The sequence below is a fragment of the Thalassophryne amazonica genome, chromosome 13, assembly GCF_902500255.1.
Source record: "Thalassophryne amazonica chromosome 13, fThaAma1.1, whole genome shotgun sequence".
NCBI classification, from domain to species: domain Eukaryota; kingdom Metazoa; phylum Chordata; class Actinopteri; order Batrachoidiformes; family Batrachoididae; genus Thalassophryne; species Thalassophryne amazonica.
Window position 1 is genome coordinate 53,583,613 of NC_047115.1, and position 23,883 is coordinate 53,607,495.

The 23,883-nt window shown below is 39.7% G+C and overlaps 2 protein-coding genes across 3 annotated transcripts; one reads left to right on the plus strand and one right to left on the minus strand.

Annotated features, from left to right (window-relative positions):
* Window positions 1-30: 30 nt before the first annotated feature.
* ephx5 (epoxide hydrolase 5) lies at window positions 31-15,614 on the minus strand. Of its 2 annotated transcripts, none has more exons than XM_034184958.1 (10): window positions 15,525-15,614; window positions 15,368-15,435; window positions 15,056-15,269; window positions 12,804-12,984; window positions 12,510-12,719; window positions 12,304-12,433; window positions 11,752-11,963; window positions 11,407-11,515; window positions 10,580-10,705; window positions 31-447 (listed from the first exon to the last, which is right to left on the minus strand). In XM_034184958.1, the coding sequence occupies exons 2-10, from the start codon at window positions 15,388-15,390 to the stop codon at window positions 246-248; spliced, it is 1,407 nt and encodes a 468-aa protein (XP_034040849.1). In that variant the 5' UTR covers window positions 15,391-15,435; window positions 15,525-15,614; the 3' UTR covers window positions 31-245. The 2 variants fall into 2 exon arrangements, with proteins under 2 accessions (XP_034040849.1, XP_034040850.1); XM_034184959.1 differs by having other exon boundaries at window positions 15,368-15,425; window positions 15,525-15,564.
* Window positions 15,615-16,034: 420 nt separating this feature from the next.
* On the plus strand, window positions 16,035-18,795 carry cst3 (cystatin C (amyloid angiopathy and cerebral hemorrhage)). Its single transcript, XM_034184453.1, has 3 exons — window positions 16,035-16,332; window positions 18,117-18,227; window positions 18,329-18,795. Exons 1-3 carry the CDS (start codon window positions 16,123-16,125, stop codon window positions 18,431-18,433), a joined length of 426 nt encoding a protein of 141 aa, XP_034040344.1. The 5' UTR covers window positions 16,035-16,122; the 3' UTR covers window positions 18,434-18,795.
* Window positions 18,796-23,883: the final 5,088 nt, after the last annotated feature.

Genomic DNA, 23,883 nt, shown 5'->3' on the forward strand with positions numbered 1-23,883 from the left:
TCTGATGCATAAAACTGTTATACACACAAAGCACATTTGTGTAATTTTAATAAGCAATACTTGAATAGCTTATTACACTATATTTCCTTTAAGCTATTAGAGATTGTCAGAGTGGTGTATGTAAATGTTACATAAATTCTTTCAGTACTGCAATTGAAGCAGTAAGAGGTCATGTGGGTTTAGAAAGACCACACTAACGTGTCCCTCCAAAGACTAATGATAGGCATGCCACAATTACATGGAATTCACAAGTTCTCCACTTTTTTAACAAACTGGACAATGTCATTGGCCAGCAGCTGGGGCTCCTCAAAGGCAGCAAAGTGACCTCCTCGGGGCATGAAGGTGTAAGTGTAGATGTTGCGGTATTTCATTTTTGCCCATGATTTAGGACAGTGCATCAACTCTCCAGGGAAAGCAGCCAATCCAGTGGGCACAAATACTCGGGCCCTAAAACAAAAGAACAATTGTTATTAACATCGCTGCCTCAGATCTAAAAGCACTGTGAGGCTGCTGCTCTACCACTTCACTATCGTTTACACCAACATTCAGTTAAACTAGTTTTTCGCAAGATTAAACTTCAGTCACATGTTAAGTTCAACATTATTATGTCAAACACAGAGTTCTCAAAATGTAAATTATACCAGAGATAAACCAGATGTTTATTTCATGGTCCAATGTGACAGGTGCTGACGATGACAGAGGGCTGTACAGACACAGCGCTCATTCAGTCATTTTGATTACAGGTGCATAACTATAAAATTGATGATTACTACTTTATTAGTTTAGGGAACTCAATCTTTGGGCTCATTCTTCTGCCAACAACAGGAATAAGTTGTATAATCAGTCAATACACAAGCAACAGCAGTATATAGTTTTGAGTTTGGCAGATGGGCTCTGATTATTATCACCCCCTCTAATGCTTGAGATACGAGAGTGATAAGACACATTCTTAGTTCACCCAATCGCAACCCACAGGTCCAGGAGGAGAATAGCAACAACAGTGACATGACAGCAGTCTGTGGGGGAGCTGTTAAACTTGCATCTTAAATATAGCTGCCCAATTTAGGGTGAGAGACTGAGAATCATGAAAATGTGTTGGCAGAATGTATGGTAATTTATGTGAGTGAGGTATGTTAGTGTTTATTTAGCATGCAGTGCAAGTTGCCTGCCAGAACTCATGAGTTCGCTTCATTTTTTTGTTTACTGACATAAACACATACAGTTGTATGCAAAAGTTTGGGCACCCCTGATAATTTTCATGATTTTCCTTTATAAATCATTGGTTGGGATGGGACAACAAAAGACCGGGAAAGTTGATGAATGCTCAAAGAACACCTAATTGGAAATTGAATGTCATGACTGATATCCCCAAAAGGCTCAGCAGTTCACAAGCAAAGATGGGGCGAGGATCACCACTTTGTGAACAACTACGTGAAAAAAATAGTCCAACACTTTAAGAACAATGTTTCTCAATGTTCAATTGCAAGGAATTTAGGGATTCCGTCATCTACAGTCCATAATATAATCAGAAGATTCAGAAAATCCGGAGAACGTTTTACATGTAAGCAGCAAGGCCGAAAACCAACATTGAATGCCCATGACATTCAATCCCTCAGGCGGGACTACATAAAAACCGACGTCGGTGTAAAGGATTTTACCGCGTGGGCTCAGGAACACTTCAGAAAACCATTATCAGTTAACACAGTTCGTCACTACATCTACAAGTGCAAGTTAAAACTCTACCATGCAAAGCGAAAGCCATACATCAACAACATCCAGAAACGCTGCCACCTTCTCTGGGCCCGAGTTCATTTGAAATGGACAGACGCAAAGTGGAAAAGTGCTGTGGTCTGATGAGTCCACATTTCAAATTGTTTTTGGAAATCATGATGTGTCCTCCGGACAAAAGAGGAAAAGGACCATCCAGACTGTTACCAGCACAAAGTTCAAAAGCCAGCATCTGTGATGGTATGGGGGTGTGTTAGTGCCCAAGGCATGGGCAACTTACACATCTGTGATGTTACCATCAATGCTGAAAGGTACAGGGATGCTTATTGGCCATCTTTGGACAGTTTTCCATCTTTTTGTAAATTCTTGCTGTTTGAAAGAAATGGCGGAACATTATTTTTTATTTCTTCAAATCGACGGACTAATATTTTGCCGTAAAACGCCCAAATTGCTTTGAAATCGATCATCATAAAGTGATTTGTTTACCAGAGAAGGAGGCCGCATTTTGGTATACGGACAACAGTTCAAAGCGCATTCTCGCTTTTCGCCATATGCTCTTGTGAAGGTAGTAAATGTGCAACAATGTCTCAATGTTCCAGACAATTTCCTGCCTGCTTCCCACGCCAAATCTCATAGCATTGTTCTACAAATTTTCTACCTCGTCAGTTTCTCATCGTTTATTTCCAATATTACACAAGATAAATGCAGGTATGGCAATAATTTAACGCTGATATTTAAACAAGTAAATTCTGTGATATTTAGGTATTGTATGATAAATGTAATGCTTAGGGAGTAAAACATGGAGATCATTGAAGTTTGTAAAAAAGTAAATCAGGCTTCTCAATATAAAAATTTCTAAAATTATCTTTCTTAGACTCAAAGTAAATCTCTACAACGTGATATAAATTAATTACAAATATAAAAGCAAAGACGATCGTTTGCATAAGTAATTAGCCCCTTGGTATAATACAGGGTGGGCCAATAAAATGTTACCACTTTTTGATCATACACAAATTTTTGAAATGAGAACTTATTCAAAAATTTTATTTACAGACTTGTAAAAGAAGCATCAAATTAACATTTGGTAACATTTTGTCTCTTGTTTTCCGCACAGTTTAATAACACTATGTAACAAATTTTTATTTTTGTTTTGTTCCTGGGTACAACAGTGTGTTTTCCTAACCTGTTATGCCTTAAATAAATAGAAAATAGCTGTTATTCCACAGAAACTTTGCTTCTGTGATCAGGACAATGATATTTTGAAATTTGTCTGTTTTCAAGAATATTCTCAATTCGTCTTCACTACTACTGAGTAGGGTTGTAGAATATTCTTTAACTGCTAGAACTGTCCAGAATTTTCTAGAAGTTTCCAGAATTATCTAGAAATTTCAAGAAACTTTTAGAACTTTCTAGAACGTTAAAAAAAAAAAATCAAATTTTGTGCTTAATGTAGTCATTTTTCCATAGACTTTAGACATAAGCAGTTGAAATATAACACTTAGAAGCCAGGAACAAAAATTGTGTTACATAGTGTAATTGATGACATGTTCAATCCACGCTCCTTTTCTTTGGATTACAGCTGCAACACGCACATTGAAGTTTGTGATGACACTGCCACACATCTCAAGAAGGATTCTCCGAATTTCTTTTTCATTTTCATGAATTGATATTCCTGAAAATGAAAAAGAAATCTTTGTTATTTTGGAAATTGTATGAATGAAAAAAAGTGGTAACATTTTATTGGCCCATCCTGTACCTCTAAATAATCAGTTTAATTGCCAGTTTTCTTCAGACAAGTCAGGGTATGGATACATGAACATTTCCAAGTCACTGAATATGTCTTGAACTTTATTTGCATCAGTTATGAAGAAATACAAGCAGTATGGCACTCTATGGTAAATCTGTGTGGAGTAGACAGTTCTCAAAAACTGAGTGACTGTGCAAGAGGCAGAACAGTGAGGAAAGCCACCAAGACACCCAGACAACCCAGAAGAGGTTACAGGCTTCTGTGGCTGTGACTGGAGAAATTGTGCATAGTGCGTGTTTTGCATTTTGTATCCCCAGTAGACCTTTTTCATCAAACTTATGCAAACTGATATTATTACCATTCTCCAAGGTCTAAATTAACTACATATACCAGTTACTTTGATCTTGGCTATGCCTGCCTCCAGAGCCATGTAGTTTTTTCAAAAACGCTGCAAAATTCGGGATATTATGTCCTTGTTTTCTTTGTAGCTTCCCAGAGGTTGATGCTATAGCACTGAAAGTGGTACCAAATGAAATCTAATAAAATTATCTTGCATATGGTGTCAAAAACATGAACACCTGTGTAAATTTTAACTAATTTTAATGCACAAACATACATATTTTTGATGCTTGGAAAGGATGACATCATATGATACATAACTTTATCTCAGAAATGTTACTCTATAGTCTATACAGCTTTAGTAAAGCTGTATAGACTATAGAGCTATAGAACTATAGACTATAGAGCAAAAACAAAAGTGTTGGATTTATATTTTTGTTCAGTGTATAATTGTTTCCTGGAGGTTAATGCAAAATATTAAAATGCATGTTTTGTTTTAATAACAGTGCTAATGTATTCAGTTTCATTTGGCTCATTGTAACTAAATATTTTACTCATTACTTTCAGTGAATTTATGATTTTGTTTACTTGGTGATAATTTGGCTTTTTACTTGTCAAACTTGTCATGTGACGTTCACTGAGCTTGACGCAGCATACAGTTTTAGTAAAGCTGTATAGACTATAGAGTAACATTTTTGAGATAAAGTTATGTATCATATGATGTCATCCTTTCCAAGCATCAACAATATGTATGTTTGTGCATTACAATTAGTTAAAATTTACACAGGTGTTCATGTGTTTGACACCATATGCAAGATAATTTTATTAGCTTTCATTTGGTACCACTTTCAATGCTATAGCATCAACCTCTGGGAAGCTACAAAGAAAACAAGGACATAATATCCCGAATTTTGCAGCATTTTTGAAAAAACTGCATGGCTCTTGAGGCAGGCATAGCCAAGGTCCAAGATCAAAGTAATTGGTATATTTAGTTAAGTTAGACCTTGGAGAATGAGAATAATATCAGTTTGCATAAGTTTGATGAAAAAGGTCTAATTTGAAGGGGTCTAATCCCCAGTTATATAGCTTCATGATGAAGTGGTACAGAGGAGGGATTTCTTTCACCAAAGCATTAAATCCAGGCTTGCATCTTAGATGTACCTTCTGGCAAATTGTAGCTGAACTTTCAGGTCTTCTTTTTAATAAAACCCTCCTCTATACCACTTCATCACGAAGCTGTATAACTGGGGATACAAAATGCAAAACTTGCACTATGCACAATTTCTCCAATCACAGCCACAGAAGCCATAACTACTTCTGGGTTTTCTGGGTGTCTTGGTGGCTTTCCTCACTCTTCTCCTTCTTGCACAGTCACTCAGTTTTTGAGAACTGTCTACTCCACACAGATTTGCCATAGAGTGCCACACTTGTATTTCTTCATAACTGATGTAATTAAAGTTCAAGAAATATTCAGTGACTTGGAAATGTTCATGTATCCATCCCCTGACTTGTCTGAAGAAAACTGGCAATAAAATTGATTATTTACAGGTATTATACCAAAGTAGCACATTACTTATGCACCCCATCATCTTGGCTTTTATATTTTTAATTAATTTATATCACGTTGTAGAGATTTGCTTTGACTTTGAGTTTAAGGACAATAATTTTAGAAATTTTTATGTTTTTGTATTTGAAATGGCATAAACAAATTAAAACGCATGAAATACTTTTGGACAGAAGTGTAAATAAACCTATTTCTTAACTCCCTTTCATTTTTATTAAATAACTATATGGAGATTAAGTTGACCTAATTGATTTAACATCTGTATTACTTGGTAACATGAAATGTGTGGTGTTGGAGAAAGAAAATGAAACATTTGAGCCAAGATATCTGCAAATGGAATTAACAGTATGATTAAGATGATTATTTATATTACTTTAGACTTAATAGGTAACATTGCATACTGCAGGTTTCATTTAAATCACACAGTGACCTGTAGCAATTTTTAGATGTTTTCGTTTGCTTTATGGCCCGGTCACACAGCACTTAACGAAGGGCAATGAACTCCAAACGAAACAAGAAATCTGGACTTTCGTTGGCATCATTTAAGCTTTGCGCAGCTTCGTTCCTGCAGCTGGCCCTTTGTCAGGATTTTTAAACTGTTGTAAAATTTGAATGAATGCAGCCAAAAACCTCAATTCCTCTGTATTTCGTCTTGCTGTTGTTGGCAGTTTTGTAATCGTTTGCTTAGTTTTTGTAACTTTCGCATTTAGTGTGACCAGCTGAATGTTTTCACACAGTACAAAAAGCGGGTTTGTGAGCACTTTTGTGGAGGAGCTGCAGCTCCTCCGCTGTGGTGCCAGTGTGTGCAGTGTGGGGCTTCTGCCGCTGTGTGTGATGTGGCAAGTGCTGTTGGTCATGCCGTGGTGCTGGCTGGCCAGGAAGAATTTGTTGGCCTCTCCGCCAGCGCACGGCAGCCTGTGATCGTGGTGTTGGCCGGTGTTGCGCGCACGAGGAGAGAGTTGCTGCACAAAAAGTCCGGCCGGCGCTGCAGCATTCTGTCCATGAGCTCTGAAGGGCTTGCTGTCCTCCAGCCTCTGCAGACAGAAGAGCCTGCTGCCCCTTTCAGTGTCTGACAGTTCAAAAGTTTTGAGGAAGTGATCCTTGATGGCTGCATATTTGTTCGCAGCGGGAAGGCTTGCAGCAGCGTGATCAGCTTCGTTTCCGTGGAGCTGATGGCCGACATGACTTAGTAATATTTTGTGTTGTCTGCTGTGATCTCTCAGAGTGAACTGTGCCTTGGTTTGTGTAAACCAGGCAGCAGTTTACAGAAGCGTGACTTTGAGCCATTAAGTGTGGAAAACGTTCCAGCAGCAGCGGACATTCGGTTGTGAACAGCTTTGATCCACAGTGGTGTGACATATGAAAACAGAAAACCCAGTGTGACTGCAAATAGCTGCATTCTTTTTTGAACGTTTGAGTCGCTAAATCATGTATGAGGCAGTCCTTTTGTGCACGCGCGTACGTGCGCTACAACACATCCTCTGAATGCATTCATCCAGAGTGAATCAGCTGGAGAAAAGGTGAAGCCTGTGCCTTCTTTCTGATCCACGAACACAGCGCCTGTGCGTGTGTGATCAGAACTGGTAATCAAACCCACGCACGTGTGTGTGACTGACACAGCCGCAGTGCCAGTAATAAGAAACACCAGGCTTTTGAAAAAAAAATGGCAAAGAGACAGACAGCGTGTCTCTCTATCTCTCTCTCTCCCTCTGTCTCGCATTTTGGGTGTACAGACAGCAATTAGAGTTTTGGTATTTGAGAGATTTGACAAATATCTGGCGTGTTTGTAGTGTGACGTATTTAGCGTGTGTGGTGTGGTGGTGGTGTTTTGTTTTTGTAAAAATGAGGCGTCTTATGAATGGATCATCACTTGGACATGATTGGGTTATGTGAAACCTGGCTCAAACCCACAGCTGTTCTTCCTCTGAATGAGGCCTGCCCACCGGCATATACATTTAGTCACGTGTATTGTGGTGCGAAGCAAGGCAGGGGTGTTGCTTTTATTTATAAATCTAGGTTTACCTTATTGACTGTTGGGGGTCATAAATATAATTTGTTTGAGCATCTGGCTCTCCGCTTTGCCTGTGATGCTACGTACTGTTAGGGTCAGAAGTATGGAAATCAGTCATGTTATTTTGTCACTGTTTATAGGCCTCCCGGCCCATATTCTGAATTCTTAGATGAATTTGGTGCATTCATCTCTAGCCTGTCAGCTAGTGCGGACAACATTTTGATTATTTGTGACTTTAACATTCATATAAATAAGCCCTCTGATCCCCTTTGCAAATCATTTATGGAACTTGTGGATGCGTTAGGATTCCAGCAATGCATTCAGGACTCAACACACATTAGTGGAAATACCCTTGATTTGGTTCTCGCACGTGGCCTTGCTGTCACGAACATCGACATTTTGCCTCTTGCCTCGGTGGTGTCTGACCACTCATTTATTAGGTTTACATTTATGTTGCGGCGTTTAGTGGCGCGAAAGCCTTGTCTACTTCTGTAGCGACGCATTAATCCCTCAACTATGAGTGAACTCGAAGCTAGACTGCCTGAAATTTTGGCTTCAGGGTTGAAGAATGTTCAGTCGGTGGATAGTGTTGTGGATGGCTTGAATTCAGCGCTCAAGGCTGCACTGGATAAGGTTGCACCTCCTCTTTTAAGGCCACGCCTTCCCAAGGCACGCCTTAATTCAATGGTTACTTGCGTGACCTTAGACAGAAGGCTAGAGGTATGGAATGGAAATGGCGTAGTTCCAAATTAGATGTGTTCCACCTTGCATGGCGTGATGCTATCTTAGATTATAAGCATGCACTCCTGGTTACAAAGCGGGCCTTTATTCTGATCTGATCAATAAAAACAAGCATAACTCAAAGTTTTTGTTTGAAACTGTAGCTTTTCTCATTCATGGATGGCCACCTGTTATGCACTCTCCCTTTTCAGCACAGGACTTCTTGCACTATTTCGAGAAGAAAATTAAGGATATTAGGTTGAGCATATCTCAGCAGGTCTTGGTCCAACCACTGCATACTGCTACGGAGGTGAATGCTCTCACTGAGGTGTTACCCAGATTTACAGATTTTGATGGTGTCTCACTAGGCACGCTGACGAAGCTCGTGATGTCTACAAAAAGCACAACCTGCTTATTTGTTCCCATACCAACAAAACTGTTTAAGGACCTGTGGCCCATTCTTGGGCCGACTATGCTGGAAATGATAAATCTCTCATTAACTTCTGGATCTGTTCCTAAATGTTTCAAGTCTGCAGTGATTAAACCACTGCTTAAGAAATCCAATCTTGACCCTAGTGTACTAAAAATTATAGACCGATATCAAATTTATCATTTTGATCTAAAATCCTGGAAAAAGTGGTTTCGCAACAGCTCATGGACTACCTCATTGAGAATAATCTTTTTGAGCCATCGCAATCTCCTTTTAGAAAATATCGCTCCACAGAGACAGCACTCACTAAAGTTGTGAATGACCTTTTGCAAGCAATGGACTGGGATACCACTACAGTCTTGGTGCTGTTGGATCTTAGTGCTGCGTTTGATACTGTGGATCATCATATTTTACTCGACAGGCTGGAGAATCATTTTGGGATTACGGGAACTGCCCTTGCATGGTTGACGTCATAACTGTCCAGTCGTTCTTACTGTGTGTTGTGCAATGGCACTTCTTCTGATCTTAGGGATATGAAGTTTGGGGTTCCGCAGGGATCCGTTTCAGACCCCCTACTTTTTTCCCCTTTATGTAGCACCTCTTGGGAATATACTGCAGCGTTTTGTAATTGCCTTTCATTGCTATGCTGATGACACCAACTGTACATGCCGATAACTGCTGGTAATCTCATTCACATAAAATCTTTGGAAGATTGCCTTGCATCAGTGAGAAGTTGGATGTCTAGTAACTTCCTACTTTTAAATTCTGATAAGACTGAAGTGATGGTTCTTGGACCAGCGAGATATCGGCATCAATTTGATCAGCTAGCGCTTAGCTTAGGTTCATGTGTTATACATCATACGGATAAAGTGAGGAATCTTGGGGTAATTTTTGATCCTATATTGTCTTTTGACCTCCTCATTAGAGATATTACGAGGACTGCTTTCTTCCATTTGCAAAATATAGCGAAGATTTGTCCCATCCTGTCTATGGCTGATGGTGAGACTTTGATTCATGCATTTGTCTCTTCTAGATTGGACTATTGTAATGCTCTATTTTCTGGTTTACCGCAGTCCAGGATTAGGGGTCTTCAACTGGTTCAAAATGCTGCTGCCAGACCTTTGAAACAAAGCAGAAAATTCGACCACATTACGCCCGTTTTGGCATCCCTGCAAGATTGGATTTTAAGGTACCGTTATTACTTCCTAAGATTGTTCATGGACTTGCACCTCCCTATCTGGTTGACCTGGTAAGCCCCTATGTACCAGCTCGGGCCCTGCGTTCTCAGGGTGCAGGACTTTTATGTGTTCCCAGGGTGAATAAAAAGTCTGTTGGTCACAGAGCTTTCTCCTACGTGCCCCAACTCTGTGGAACAATCTCCCAGCACACATACGGCAGTCGCATACTGTGGAGACTTTTAAATCACGTTTAAATTAATAAATTTGAATTTTGAATCTGAATGTTGAACAACACTTCAGTTTTTTTTTTCTTTTTAAATTGGAGCAAGATGGAGCACGCAGCGTTCGTCAGAGTCTGAACAAGACAGTGAGGATTCTGTCAATGAAGGAGATGATCCCGCTTTTGTTCTGGACAAGGAATCAGAGCAGGTGGATCCACCGATGTGCGCACAGATCTCCACAGTGGGTCAGATCACGTGCTTCTATTTGCAGCTGAGCTCCGTCCCAGCGCCGAGTCCTGGAACACAAAGATGCAGACACACACTGCTCCAGCAGTGGCTACAGGTGCGTTTTGTTTAAAGCGTGGAGATTTGCGTTAGCTTCGGTTTCATTTTGTTCCTCTTTCGTTCCTTTTGCGCTCTTGATTCGCAGGCTATTCGGTGATGGGAAAAGTCAAAAGCTCATTCGTCGACCTTTTCTCGATGATTTGTGATTTTTTTGAGCAGGGTGCAGGTGATTTCACTAATGAGCTCCTTAACTAAACCTGTCTAAACTAAGCTATGTGACAGAGTAACCGCCACCACATGGCTGGATGCTGTGGTTTGTCTAAGCTGTAAAAGTGCCATGTTTGACAGATGAGTACCTTGCATCAACGCGATTGTCAGGATTCGTCTTGAAGTTCTCTTTGTAGAAGCGCATGGAGGAGACTATTGAGCCTGTGGTCCAATAAATCATGACATTTGTCAAAAGCTCATCCAGGCTGAATTTCCTGTAAAATTTAAGAAGTAACCATTTAGTTCACCGTGTACTCTGGTTTCTACAGAAAATAAAAGTTTGGCATAACCATCATTTTTGTAACTTTCCTTAATTTTTATACTTTCAAAGGATGCCAATCCTAAATCACCGGTTAGTACAGGTTTTTTTTAAGACGATGGGTGGCATTTAAAAAATACATTCATGTTTTCAGTTTGATAGAAGCACACAAGGACCTCTTTGAAAGCACCATGAAAAAAAAAAATCTGTGGTTGCCTTGGAGTTGTAATTTGTAGCACGACATAGTAGAGCCGGTCAGCCTGTGGAATAGGAGATGGACTACCAGACCGAGGTTCGATTGCAGGTCTGTGCTTCATGCTACGTGTCTCTGTCCTTGGACAAGACACTTCATCTGAATTTTTCCAGTCCACCTGTAAATGGGGGCTGGCCTTGGCGCGGGAAGTAACGTGTGATGGATTGGAATCCTGTCCCAGAGAAGACAGACTTTCATCTGTTTTTCCCTGTGGTATGTGGGCATACGCCTGGGCCTGATGAGCCCCAGGGCCTGTATCATGTTTACATCTACTTCTTCAAAGACTAACATGAAGTACCATTTTTTAAATAATACAACAAGCTACGTGGTTGTGTAGTGACCATACTTAATATTATTTTTACAGTCGAAATGCTAAAAATATAAAAATAAACAGCATTTTGTACCTCTCCAGACCTCCATTCACCAGGTCTCTGTTCTTCAAATCAGTCCAGGTAGAGAACTTCTCCAGAATGTAGGCAGCCAGTCCAACAGGAGAGTCATTCAATCCGCAACCTGTAAATAAGATTTAAGTGTGTCAAGAGCTGAAATGTCCTGTGTATACAGAGATCAACAAATGCTGAATTCTCCAAGAACTGTTTCCTTTTTTTGACAGGTTCTGTTGGATTTGGAAACCACACCATGTTTCTTGTCAAACCAAATACATTTGAAGATTGACAAACTGCCATTTAAATTCAATGTTAATGTGACCATTCAGTACTTATCATCTGCTGTACTTAATGTGTTCCCACCTGCAGTGTCTGGTTTAGTAGCCTGGATGTGAAAATAACCAGTTTCCCTCAGCATGTCCCAGACATTCTTCTCAAAGTAAGGGAACAAGCGGCGGACATCTTCACGAGTCAAGCCCACCAGAAAGGGCAGATAAGGACCAATCAGAAGAGAGAACAGCACTTTCAAGCCTCCACGTGATATGAACATGTTTAAGTGGAGACCTGACACACACCTGGAACACACAGGTTATGAAACAACAAAGACCTAAAGTAGAGGTCCTCAACTTGAATTAACAGCAAAAGTTTAGAAGCATCTGTATCGGTATTAGTTAACATATAGCCAAAACAGAAAAGGACAACTCCATACTGTGTTTATAGTGACAAAGATCTCCTCAATCTGCAAAACAGTCTATAGGAATTTGCCACGTCAGTGTGTTGTGGTGAGCTGTGCAGTTTTTCCACACTGCAAGCAGTGTTTCACAAACAATACTCCCTTTAAATGATGAATTTTAAAAACGGTGAAAATACCAGTGCAGTGACAAGACAACATGTTTTCTGTGCTGGCTGTCTTACTCAGGCTTCATCTGTGCCATATTGGTGGTGATGAGTGAGCCCCAGTCTCCTCCTTGCAGATAGAAGTGTGAGAAACCCAAACGCTCCATCAGTGTCAGGAAAATTCTGGCAGCAGCAAGGCTGTTAAATCCTGGAGCGATACAGAAAGCAAATATTCCATCACCTGTAGCATGACACAAACTTCATCTTTATTTCAAAGCATCTACCTTGTTTATGAGGGGCTTCTGAGAAACCGTAGCCTGGGATTGATGGGCATATGACCTCAAAGGCAAAGCCGCCATGGTTTTCTGTCATCAGCGGTAGAATCTTGTAGAACTCAAAGAAGGAGCCAGGCCAGCCGTGAACAAGCATGAGAGGGAGAACCTTCTGGTTCTTACGGTGTGGTGGCTGCACATGGACGAAGTGCACATCTAATCCTGAAATAAATCATTTGTATGAAAAGAATATAAAAATGAATAACTTGAATTTGCAGAGTACTGTTGAGTCTTGGCTGTGCATACCTTCTATTTTAGTTTTGAAGTGTGAATATGTGTTTAGCAAGGCCACCTGGTTTTTCCAGTCAAACTGATGTCTCCAGTAGGACACCACTTTCTGTAGATAAACAGAATTACAGCCATACTGGAAGCAGCTATCTTCTAAAGGATCGGTGTATCGGGCTCTGTCAATGCGCTGGTGAAGGTCCTGTTGAATAAGAGTACTCTGGATTACATCACACACCCAAAACTCCTGAAAGCAGCCGTCTCAATGTCAAATCTGAGGGCCTTTGACCAGGCTCTGTGCTCCCAATGAACAATCCTAGAAAACACAACTACAGACTTCACAAAACAATGCAAATCACTGGTAATAGGATTGACACATGCATGCTACAATAGACCAGAGTAGCCTCATAAGGTCTAATCAAAATACCAAGGTTTAAATATGAACACACAAGTCAGATTTTTTTTTCTCTACTCTTCACATTTTCCATGTCTGCTTTAGTTTTTCTTTTAAGTATTATTCATTATATTTTTATGTTTAATAATGAAACTGACAGAAGTGATGTAAAAACATTTCTTCTTCTTCTGTGTAGGGTTTTACTGTGGCTGGAAAACTAGAAAATCATCCACTACTACCACAGACTAGACTGACAAATGAAGCAGTAGCACAACAAGCTCGGGTGGGTGGAGTACAAATACAAATGAGGCAACTGATATGCAGATACACCCCACCCTGCATATTGCCTTCACTTTCTCCCAGTTCTCAGGACCTCAGTCCCCAGCTCATCAGTGGTCTTGAGAATGTTTTTAATTTTGTCTGACCTAGTGTCTTCTTTGACAAATAGCTGCAATGTCCAAACACCTTACCAGGGGAGGGTTGTACAGCCATGCTCATGCACCATAAGCTATGCTTTAAAGCCGTTCTTTTGTAGCACCTACTGGCCAAATGGCAACATTAATGAAAAACTGCCAACTCTTTCTCTGTGTTTAGTCTTGTTCAGTCATTGTACATCATGTAGTGTGCACTACTGACCTCCCAATGTTGGCTTTGGAAAGTTGGCTTTGCACTGAACAATAAGTACCCCACTACTTAAAACTATTCTGAACACCATTTCACCATACACTGTAAAAATCCTCTGTGACATCTTTCACAGGTTTTGTGACAAATGGTTTCGAAGCACAAATAAGGCAGCTCCAAATGTCAACCTCTTGGTAGTACATGACTCCGTCTAACTCCCAGGCAACCCAAACATGGCTAAATGGGTGGAACGTGTGCCTTGAACAGGTCGAATGAAGTATGTGCCCCAGGAACTACATAGATTTTTTTTTTTTGCACCAGGCAGTAAACATGTTTATTTCTGTTGTAAAGGTGGACTTTCAAACATGGGAGTCTATGGGGAGTGACTCGCTTCTGGAGCAAGCCTTAAGAGGTCATTCAAGGAAGTAGATTTAGTACTTCCATGATGACTTAATGAGGCATCATTAAGTCATCATTAGGCAATCAGGCAAAATTTTACTTGACTTTTGGTCAGTTCAAAATTTGATGTCAAAATGGCTTCAGATATTGTTACATTAAAAATATAGTAAAAATGGCCAACTCTGACATATCGGTTCTCAATTCCCGATGGGTAGATAGAAAAAGAAGTTTGTACAGGGGTCAAAAGTTAAAGTTGCTCCAATTTTGGTAAAAAAAAAAAAAAAAAAAAAAATGACCTCCCCCTTGGTGCCCCCAGTCACAATAGCAAGTTTGGTGCTGATTGCTTAATTACAGTGGCTGTGCATAGTAGAGCAGGTCGTGATCTAATATATAAAGGCTGACTGTGTGTGTGTGTGTGTGTGTGTGTTCGTGCACATATGGACTTTTTTTATGAAATTCTACATGTCTAGAAATATGGAACACTGAGAAATCTGTGGTCAAAGAACTTTTACTTGTTGTCCCAGTTTACTCCAATGATGAATGACAGAAGCTTCTATGGATACTGTGCAAGCAAAACGTGACTACAGCAGCATCTTCTGTATTATGGTAATTTCCATGTTGTCTGCTATTTTCCACAATTAAAAACAACCAGTGACCACGTTACCCATTATTGTAACCACTCTGTTCATTTTCCGTAAAGCACCCAACATGATCATGTGTTACATCCTATTAGGTTGGGCTGTTTTATGCCACATTATAACACACACTTAAGGCCAGATATTACAAGCTTTGTTACCTTATTTGGCCCTCAAGCCACCAATTTGAAACCTGGCTTTCAAATAAATTACAAAAAAGTCACCTGAATCTCTTCATCTGAGGTTTGCACTTCAAACTGGTAGATGTCGTCATCCTCTGACAGTGGTTTCTCACCTGCTCCCCACCATCCTTCGCCCAGAGGAATAGTTTTAACTTGCCTTCTTTTGTACACAGTATATGCCAGTATGCCCCCTACTGCCACAGCTGACCCGATTACAACCTGCTGCTGAGCAGCACTCAAGCCAAAGAACGTTTCCCTGAAAGGTGTGGATAAATAGGACATTAACCTCACCGAGAAAACAATTACACACAAATATATATGTAATATTACTGTATCTGTGGTAAAATACTTTACTTCAATGCCTGTAGCCTTTGCATTGTCAGTCCAAAGGTGAGCTTCCTTCCACAGGTAACTCTGTAACTCTGCAAAGAGGTTAAACGTGACGTCTCATCAATTATCTCAAATTATGTTAAACTATTATGATTTAGCAGTGCTAGAAAGCACGACATACCTTTTTTATAGACTCCTTTTCGACAGTTTAATGCGCCATTAATATGCGTCAGTAGTCTAGACAGGCGTGTTCGGTGAAAGACGTTCTTTGATTGGCTGCTGGAGATGTCAATCACGAGGTACTGCGTGCGGAAACCGAACGTGACGCAAGGAAACTGTTTTTGATGAGGAAGGTGGATGTGTTACTAGAGTGTAAAAAAATATGAGGCACAGAGAAGGATATTGAAGACTCGACTGTATGAACTAGAGAGAGGGTGGGATATGCAGGGCATTCTAGGAAAAGGTGATTTTATAATATAGTGTAGGCGTTGTGTTCATCTGGATAGGTAGTTCCAACTTTGGTGCTTCGTTTATTATTATCGTTGTTATTTTTGTTTTATTGCTATTTTTTATGTGCACTTACACACCAGAATGTAACCTGATCTATACATCCATTGACACATCCGGTACAGTAGGTGGCGGTATGGACTTAAGGTGATGGTTGCCACCCGCCAATCAAATGAGGGAAGAAGAACAAGAACGTGACGCAGTTGAAAAGAGGAAGGATTTGCGCTGTTGTATTCAGACTGTTGACGTGGCTGAAAAGAAACAACAACAACATGATTGGGAAGATTTTCTTGCTTCTTTTTGTGGCAGTTTGCGCCAAGCAGCATTCAATGCCAGGCGGGGTGACAGATATGACTATTGCTGATTTCAAAAACAGTCAGGCGGCTCAGAGTGCTCTGAATTATGCCGTCGCTGCGTACAACAAACGCTCCAACAGCTTGTTTCATTTCGCCGTGTTGAATGTGGTCAGCGTTCAGAAGCAGGTCAGTCATCTTTCCGCTTCTTACGTTACAGATTATCAAAGATCAGTTTTTGGTCATATTAATTCGTCGCAGGTCTTTGGTTTCATTTTATTTTCAGTGTTTAACTTGACCTGGGTGGGTTAATTAATCAAATGATTAAACAATAAAGCAGCAAAGTTATGTCATAAACAACAGCTGGATTTGTCAGTGACGACACATAGGGAGTGTCAAACAAGTATTCCGAGTATTTAAGGATGGGAAGAAGTTTTGCTTAAGAAAGCAGTCATGGAATTGTTGATTCAGAGCCAGTTGTGATCTTGTGTAATATTTGCGAAATTCTAGTCCTGGTGACTGACCGGGTCCAAGCACCTTTTGAGCAATTTGACCACTGAGCAACATGGGTGTGGTAGACATCTAAAGGCATTTAAATCTGAGTGTAATAAAACCTTTGTCTTCTGTCACATGCTGTCATTATGATTTGCCACATTCCACACACCTTTCCTCTGTCACTTTGACTACATGCATGTCCTACCTCATTATCCATAAACCTCACCTCGGACCTTCCTGTTGTCTTTCTGGCTGATGCCCGTGTATAATACTTCATGCCAAAAGTATGGTCAGAGACATCAGATCATTTTGTGAGTCAGTTTTTAAGTAAGTCTGTAGGGCTGTCAAAATATCCATAAATTTAGGCAGTCACTGTGGGGTACTAACAAGAGCACAACAGCTGCTAGCCTGGGCCAGATATGACCCCCCCCCCCCAAAAAACTTTATTTTTAATATAGACAGTTTAATGTATAAGGAACCAACCTACAGTGCCATGTGCGCATTATTCCTATTTTATATTAAGCCAGTTTCTGTACCTCTAAAGCTCTGTGCAGTGTTATTTATATACCTCGAAATGGAAACTATACACATTAACGCCATATAGTCTTGTACTCTATATCATTTCTCCAAAGTTTATATGATGCATAGGTAGGGATGGGTATCGGGAACCGGTTCCTTTTGGGTATCGTTAAGAAATGATTCAATCCACCGACATCAATAGCGTTTTTGCTTAACGATTCCCTTATCGGCCCTTCAGAGTGGCCGTTGTTTTTGAGGGTGTTTGTCAGGAAAATGATAATTTCTCTACATTGATTACAGGCTCTGCAGCAGGTTTGTAATCAACCATTTCTGCAGCGCGGCTTTGCTTTGAACCTTGAACCAGTCGAAGCACTGATTTGCAGATCAAAGCAGATCATAAAGGAAGAAGGGGTGGGATTCCCAGTCCTTTTTGAACAAGGACAGTTCTGTTGTTTTACTTATGTTATGATTACAGTACATAAATAGACATAAATAAATATTACCATTTGTAATGCATTTGACTCTAATGCTAACTTTAACAATGAAAATGCCATAGACATGCTAATGCATTAGTATCGCTCAGGTTTTTAAGTTAGAAAATACATCTAGCACCTGTTTGAGAAGACCATAATAGGTCAGTTTAACATAAAAAGTAAGTATTACTCATAGACATATGGTCTTTAAGGTTTAGCGGGGAAAAGTTAAGAGAATAAAAAGCGCGCCTTATTAGCTGTTCAAGTTACCTGACGTAAAAAAACAAAACAAAAAAACACTAAATTCAGCACTGAATGCTTCCTACTGATCACTGATCTCAAAAATGACCCAGGCAACTGGCAAAAAAACAAAAACAAAAAACGGAAATCCGCCAAGAAGCGGAGATTTTTCATCCCTGTATTCTGCACCCCACTCGCATGCTTCTCTGCTATTCCTAACTTCCTCATATGTTGACCTGTTTACAGGTGGTAGCTGGAATACGGTACATTATTACTGTGGACATGGCGAGAACAACGTGTAGGAAGTCTAACACAGAACTAACATGCCTGAATCAATCAGTCAGTGGAAATCCTGCAGTAAGTCTTTTTAAGTTCAGACGGTGTCAAGAAAAAACACTCCTCCTTATGCTTTTTTGTGACAGTAAACAATGTTAAAACTCTCTCTCTCTCTTTCTCAGGTTGAGCGGTGCAAATTTGATTTGTGGTCACGTCCATGGCTAAATTCCATTATTCTTCAGGATGAAAACTGCACTAGATCATGGGACAACATGGAAACTGCTTAGTATCGACATTTGCTAACTGTAATGCTTTTTTCCCCACATATTCAGCGCTTTGACTAGCTGTGAATGTCATCTGAAAGTATATCGCAGAAACAGCTGCTGTCATGTATTCATTTAGAGGAATTGTGTTAATTTAGAGAAATAACATTGTAATGATTTTTGATTTACTGAATCATCACATACCACCACTAATAGAACGAGGTCACAGATCAGAACTGAGAAATGATCGGTGAAGGAAAATCAAAGAACTGCATAATGAACATTTTGAGAATAATTTAGGGATTAAAAAAAAACACACACTAAATTTAAAAAAAAAAAAATGTGGTTTGATTTAGTAATAGGGGTGGGTGGAAGAAAATTGATCCTGGGATCATATGTATGAATCTTAATCAGTTCACTAATGTCAAAAATCGATTACATGTTAATTGTAGGCATAGGAACATGGCTGCTGGCCACCCGATCTCTTTTCTTGTTCCTTATGTTAACTTGTATTTCTACTTTTAGTCAAGTGTTTTTTGAACACAGCGTTTATTTGAAATCTAGAAAACCATAACGTAATTATTTGCAGAGTATCATGGCTGTCATTTATGTCTGATTGCCTAAAATCATCTCCAGCAGTATTTTTCATTTTAATATATTGTGGTGCAGAACAGTTGTGTGTACGTGCGCACACTTCCTTCTGCTGAACTCCAAGTGCAACGAAAAGCAAATGCCGTACTCATGCACAAAATGAAAACTGAAAACATGACGCTTTCTGCAGTTTTAGTGTCAGCAAATCAGGTGAAACAAAGTTTTGCAATTATCACAAAGCACACTCCCATTTTTAGGCCCCGTATTAAAAAAACAAACAAAAAAAACCATGAGTTTATCATCCTTGACATCAGAAAAAAGTGATGAGGGAGGGTGGATATATGCCAGAAGTGTCCTACGAAAAAACTCCCAGGCTAGTGTCACCGACCGAATGGTCCCCTCTAAAAACTGGTCTGCACACTCACCACCTAGTGATCATGCCAGTTCTTGCACCAGCTGTTCCACCGTCAGTAAAAATTGCCAAAAAACAAACAAACAAAAAAATGATGTGGGCCCATTTCGGCATGCGGGTGGGAATGATAAACTTTTTTGTTTGTTTAATGGGGTCTAATTATTGTGACACAAGTTTCATGTGCATTTATGCAGTACAGTCGGTGGGTACGTGCATCGCAGTGAGATACACATAAATGTTATCCCTTTTACTTGGTGGGAGTGGTAACAGTCCAAATCGGTGTCAGTCGCACATGAGCTCACACTTACACAGGCGGCTTTAGGAGGTGGGCTTGTGGGTGGGGCTAACAGTTACCCTTTAGAATCTGTGAATGAGAGCCACACGAGTGCAAATATGGCTGATCTGATAAAGATTATATTGGAAATAAAATCATTGTGGATCATTACAAATTCTTTACTTTAAAAAGTACCAAGTGGTCATGCAGTGAGGAAAAAAATAAAACCTGTATAGAAAAAAAGATCTATTAAAATCCTTTAATAATCAAATCGCAACCAGCTAAATCGTAATTGAATTGTGAGGCACTTATGGCCATAGTTTTCAAACTATGGTAAGTGTCCTATTAGTGGTGCACATAAGAATGTGGACAACAATTTCTGTCAGGATGTGATGATGAATCCATCTGAAAGGATGCAACAAGTCAGAATAAGACTCGTGTTGAAATGGAATGAATACTGTTTACGCAAGAGCTACACCAGAAATGGCCAAGCAGTATTATTTGAAATGGGAACTACGTCACAAACCTTAGTGTATGTAGTTTGTTGTATGAAGTGCTTCATTCTGCCTTAGTCGGGTCTGTGTTTATTTACTAAAATGGTCTTCACTTATACATGCTTTCATTTATATCTCTTTTCAGCATCTCTCTAATATATCACTAGACAACAGAAGTACAGTAATGATTAACTACATTTTTGTTCATCATGTACCATGTATGTGTGTGGTGGGAGGCTCTTGAATCAAACTGATTTTTTTTTTTTTTTTTTTTTTGGTCAAAACTGATGTCTGTTTAAAATCTGTTTTTAATGATGCCCCGTTCTACAATATTATTCGAGTGGAAACTATGACAGCATTACGTCTTTGCTTGTGAGAAGTAGTTCAGTGGGAAGGCTGAACAATGCTTCATTTAAATGCTCATCAAATTCTAAAGCTTTTGCTAACTTTTTTTTCATTTTCTATACTCTGCTACTTTTTGTGTTCTTCAGAATAAAAGTATTTTGCATTTATGCTCCAAAAAAGTTAAGATTTTCTTTTTTAAAAGTAAACACTTTATTTATAAATTTTAACAATATTAAAATAAATTTCTAATACTGGAATTAGATTTATAACTAGAAGCACTCAGAGAGTGCAAACCTCCGCCAAGGCCATAGGGTCACTGACCCTAAAGAGATTCCCTCCTTGGCACAGTGATCTATTCAACAGTTCACTGTTACAACCAAAACTATGATACATACTTTATACTTACTTACTTACTTTACTTTACTTACTTTGAGTTGTCCTGCTGACAAACAGACAAACAAACTAGAATGTCAAAATTCCCCCATCCCGCAATGGTGAAGAATCCTTTAAAACATTCACGATCCGGATCATCACTAAAATTTAATCACTTGTTCCTCTTGTCATTTGCAACCACTCCACAAAATCTCATCAAAACTCCGTTCAAAACTTTTTGAGTTATCCTGCTGACAGACAGACAGACAGACAAAAAATGTTTTGTCTCTCTAAAATTGTATATAGTAATTAGATTATTAATATATAAATAAAAATAAATCGAAGAAATATTACAATTTGAAAACAAATGCACCCGAATGTGATGACAGCTGCAGCTGCTTAATGCTAACTTTTAACATTGAAGATGCCATAGACATGCTAACATGTTAGCATCGGGATCCGGATCGTGATCCGGATCACCACTAAAATTTAATCACGTGTTCCTCTTGTCATTTCCAACCACTCCACAAAATTTCATCAATCGGTTCAAAACTTTTTGAGTTATCCTGCTGACAAACAGACAGACAAACAAACAAATGCGACCGAAAACATAACCTCCTTGGCGGAGGTAATAAATTTAAGAAATACTACAATTTGAAAACAAATGCACCCGTACGTGATGACAGCTGCAACTGCTTAATGCTAACTTTTAACATTGAAAATGCTATAGACATGCTAACGTGTTAGCATCAGATCCGGATCATGATCCGGATCGCCACTAAAATTTAATCACTTGTTCCTCTTGTCATTTCCAACCACTCCACAAAATTTCATCAATATCCGTTCAAAACGTTTTGAGTTATCCTGCTGACAGACAAACAAACTCCACCGAAAACATAACCTTGGCAGAGGTAATAAAAGCAATTTCTATTGGCTGTTCTGGTTTTGCTCCACGAGCATGACTGCAGACTTGGTATAGGTACAGTGGAGGAAATAAGTATTTGATCCACTGTCAATTTTGCAGGTTTTCCCACCTACAAAGAATAGAGAGGTCTGTAATTTTTACAGAATCAAAAAAAAAAATCCAGAAAATCACATTGTATGATTTTTAAATAATTAATTAGCATTTTATTGCATGACCCAACCAGCAAGAATCCTGGCTCTCATAGACCTGTTAATTTTTCTTTAAGAACCCCTCCTGTTCTACACCTGTTTGAACTTGTTACCTGTATAAAAGACACCTGTGCACACACTCGATCAATCACACTCCAAGCTATCCACCATGGCCAAGACCAAAGAGCTGTCTGAGGACATCAAGGACAAAACTGTAGACCTGCACAAGACTGGGGTGGACTACAGGACAATTCCAGACAAGCAGCTTGGTGAGAAGACAACTGTTTGTTTATTAGAAAGTGGAAGAAACACAAGATGACGGTCAGTCTCCCTCGGTCTGGGATTCCATGCAAGATCTCACTTCGTGGGATAAGGATGATCCTGAGAAAGCTCAGAACTACACAGGAGGACCTGGTCAATGACCTGAAGAGAGCTGGGACCACAATCACAAAGATTACATTAGTAACACATGATGCTGTCATGGTTTAAAATCCTGCAGGGCAGCAAGGTCCCCCTGCTCAAACCAGCACATGTCCAGGCCCATTTAAGTTCACCAGTGACCATGTGGATGATCCAGAGGAGGCATGGGAGAAGGTCATGTGCTTAGATGAGACCAAAATAGAGCTTTTTGGCATCAACTCCACTTGCCCTGTTTAGAGGATGAGAACAACCCCAAGAAAACCATCCCAGCCGTGAAGCATGGGGGTGGAAACATCATACTCTGGGGGTGCTCTTCTGCAAAGGGGACAGGACGACTGCACTGTATTGAAGGGAGGATGGATGGGGTCATGTATTGTGAGATTTTGGCTAACAACCTCCTTCCCTCAGTAAGAGCATTGAAGATGGGTTGTGGCTGGGTCTTCCAGCATGACAATGACTTCAAACACACAGCCAGGGCAACTAAGGAGCGGCTCCGTAAGAAGCATTTCAAGGTCCTGGAATGGCCTGGCCAGTCTCCAGACCTGAACTCAATAAAAAATCTTTGGAGGGACCTGAAACTCCAACCTGAAAGATCTGTATGGAGGAGTGGTCCAAAATCCCTGCTGCAGTGTGTGAAAACCTGGTGAAAAACTACAGGAAACGTTTGACCTCTGTAATGGCAGATAAATGTTTCTGTACTACAACCCCTGGCAAAAATTATGGAATCACCAGCCTTGGAGGATGTTCATTCAGTTGTTTAATTTTGTAGAAAAAATGCAGATCACAGACATGACACAAAACTAAAGTCATTGCAAATGGCAACTTTCTGGCTTTAAGAAACACTATAAGAAATCAAGAAAAAAAGATTGTGGCAGTCAGTAACGGTTACTTTTTTAGACCAAGCAGAGGAAAAAATATGGAATCACTCAATTCTGAGGAAAAAATTATGGAATCACACTGTAAATTTTCATCCCCAAAACTAACACCTGCATCATATCAGATCTGCTCGTTAGTCTGCATCTAAAAAGGAGTGATCACACCTTGGAGAGCTGTTGCACCAAGTGGACTGACATGAATCATGGCTCCAACACGAGAGATGTCAATTGAAACAAAGGAGAGGATTATCAAACTCTTAAAAGAGAGTAAATCATCACGCAATGTTGCAAAAGATGTTGGTTGTTCACAGTCAGCTATGTCTAAACTCTGGACCAAATACAAACAACATGGGAAGGTTGTTAAAGGCAAACATACTGGTAGACCAAGGAAGACATCAAAGCGTCAAGACAGAAAACTTAAAGCAATATGTCTCAAAATCGAAAAATGTACAACAAAACAAATGAGGAACGAATGGGAGGAAACCGGAGTCAACGTCTGTGACCAAACTGTAAGAAACCGCCTAAAGGAAATGGGATTTACATACAGAAAAGCTAAACGAAAGCCATCGTTAACACCT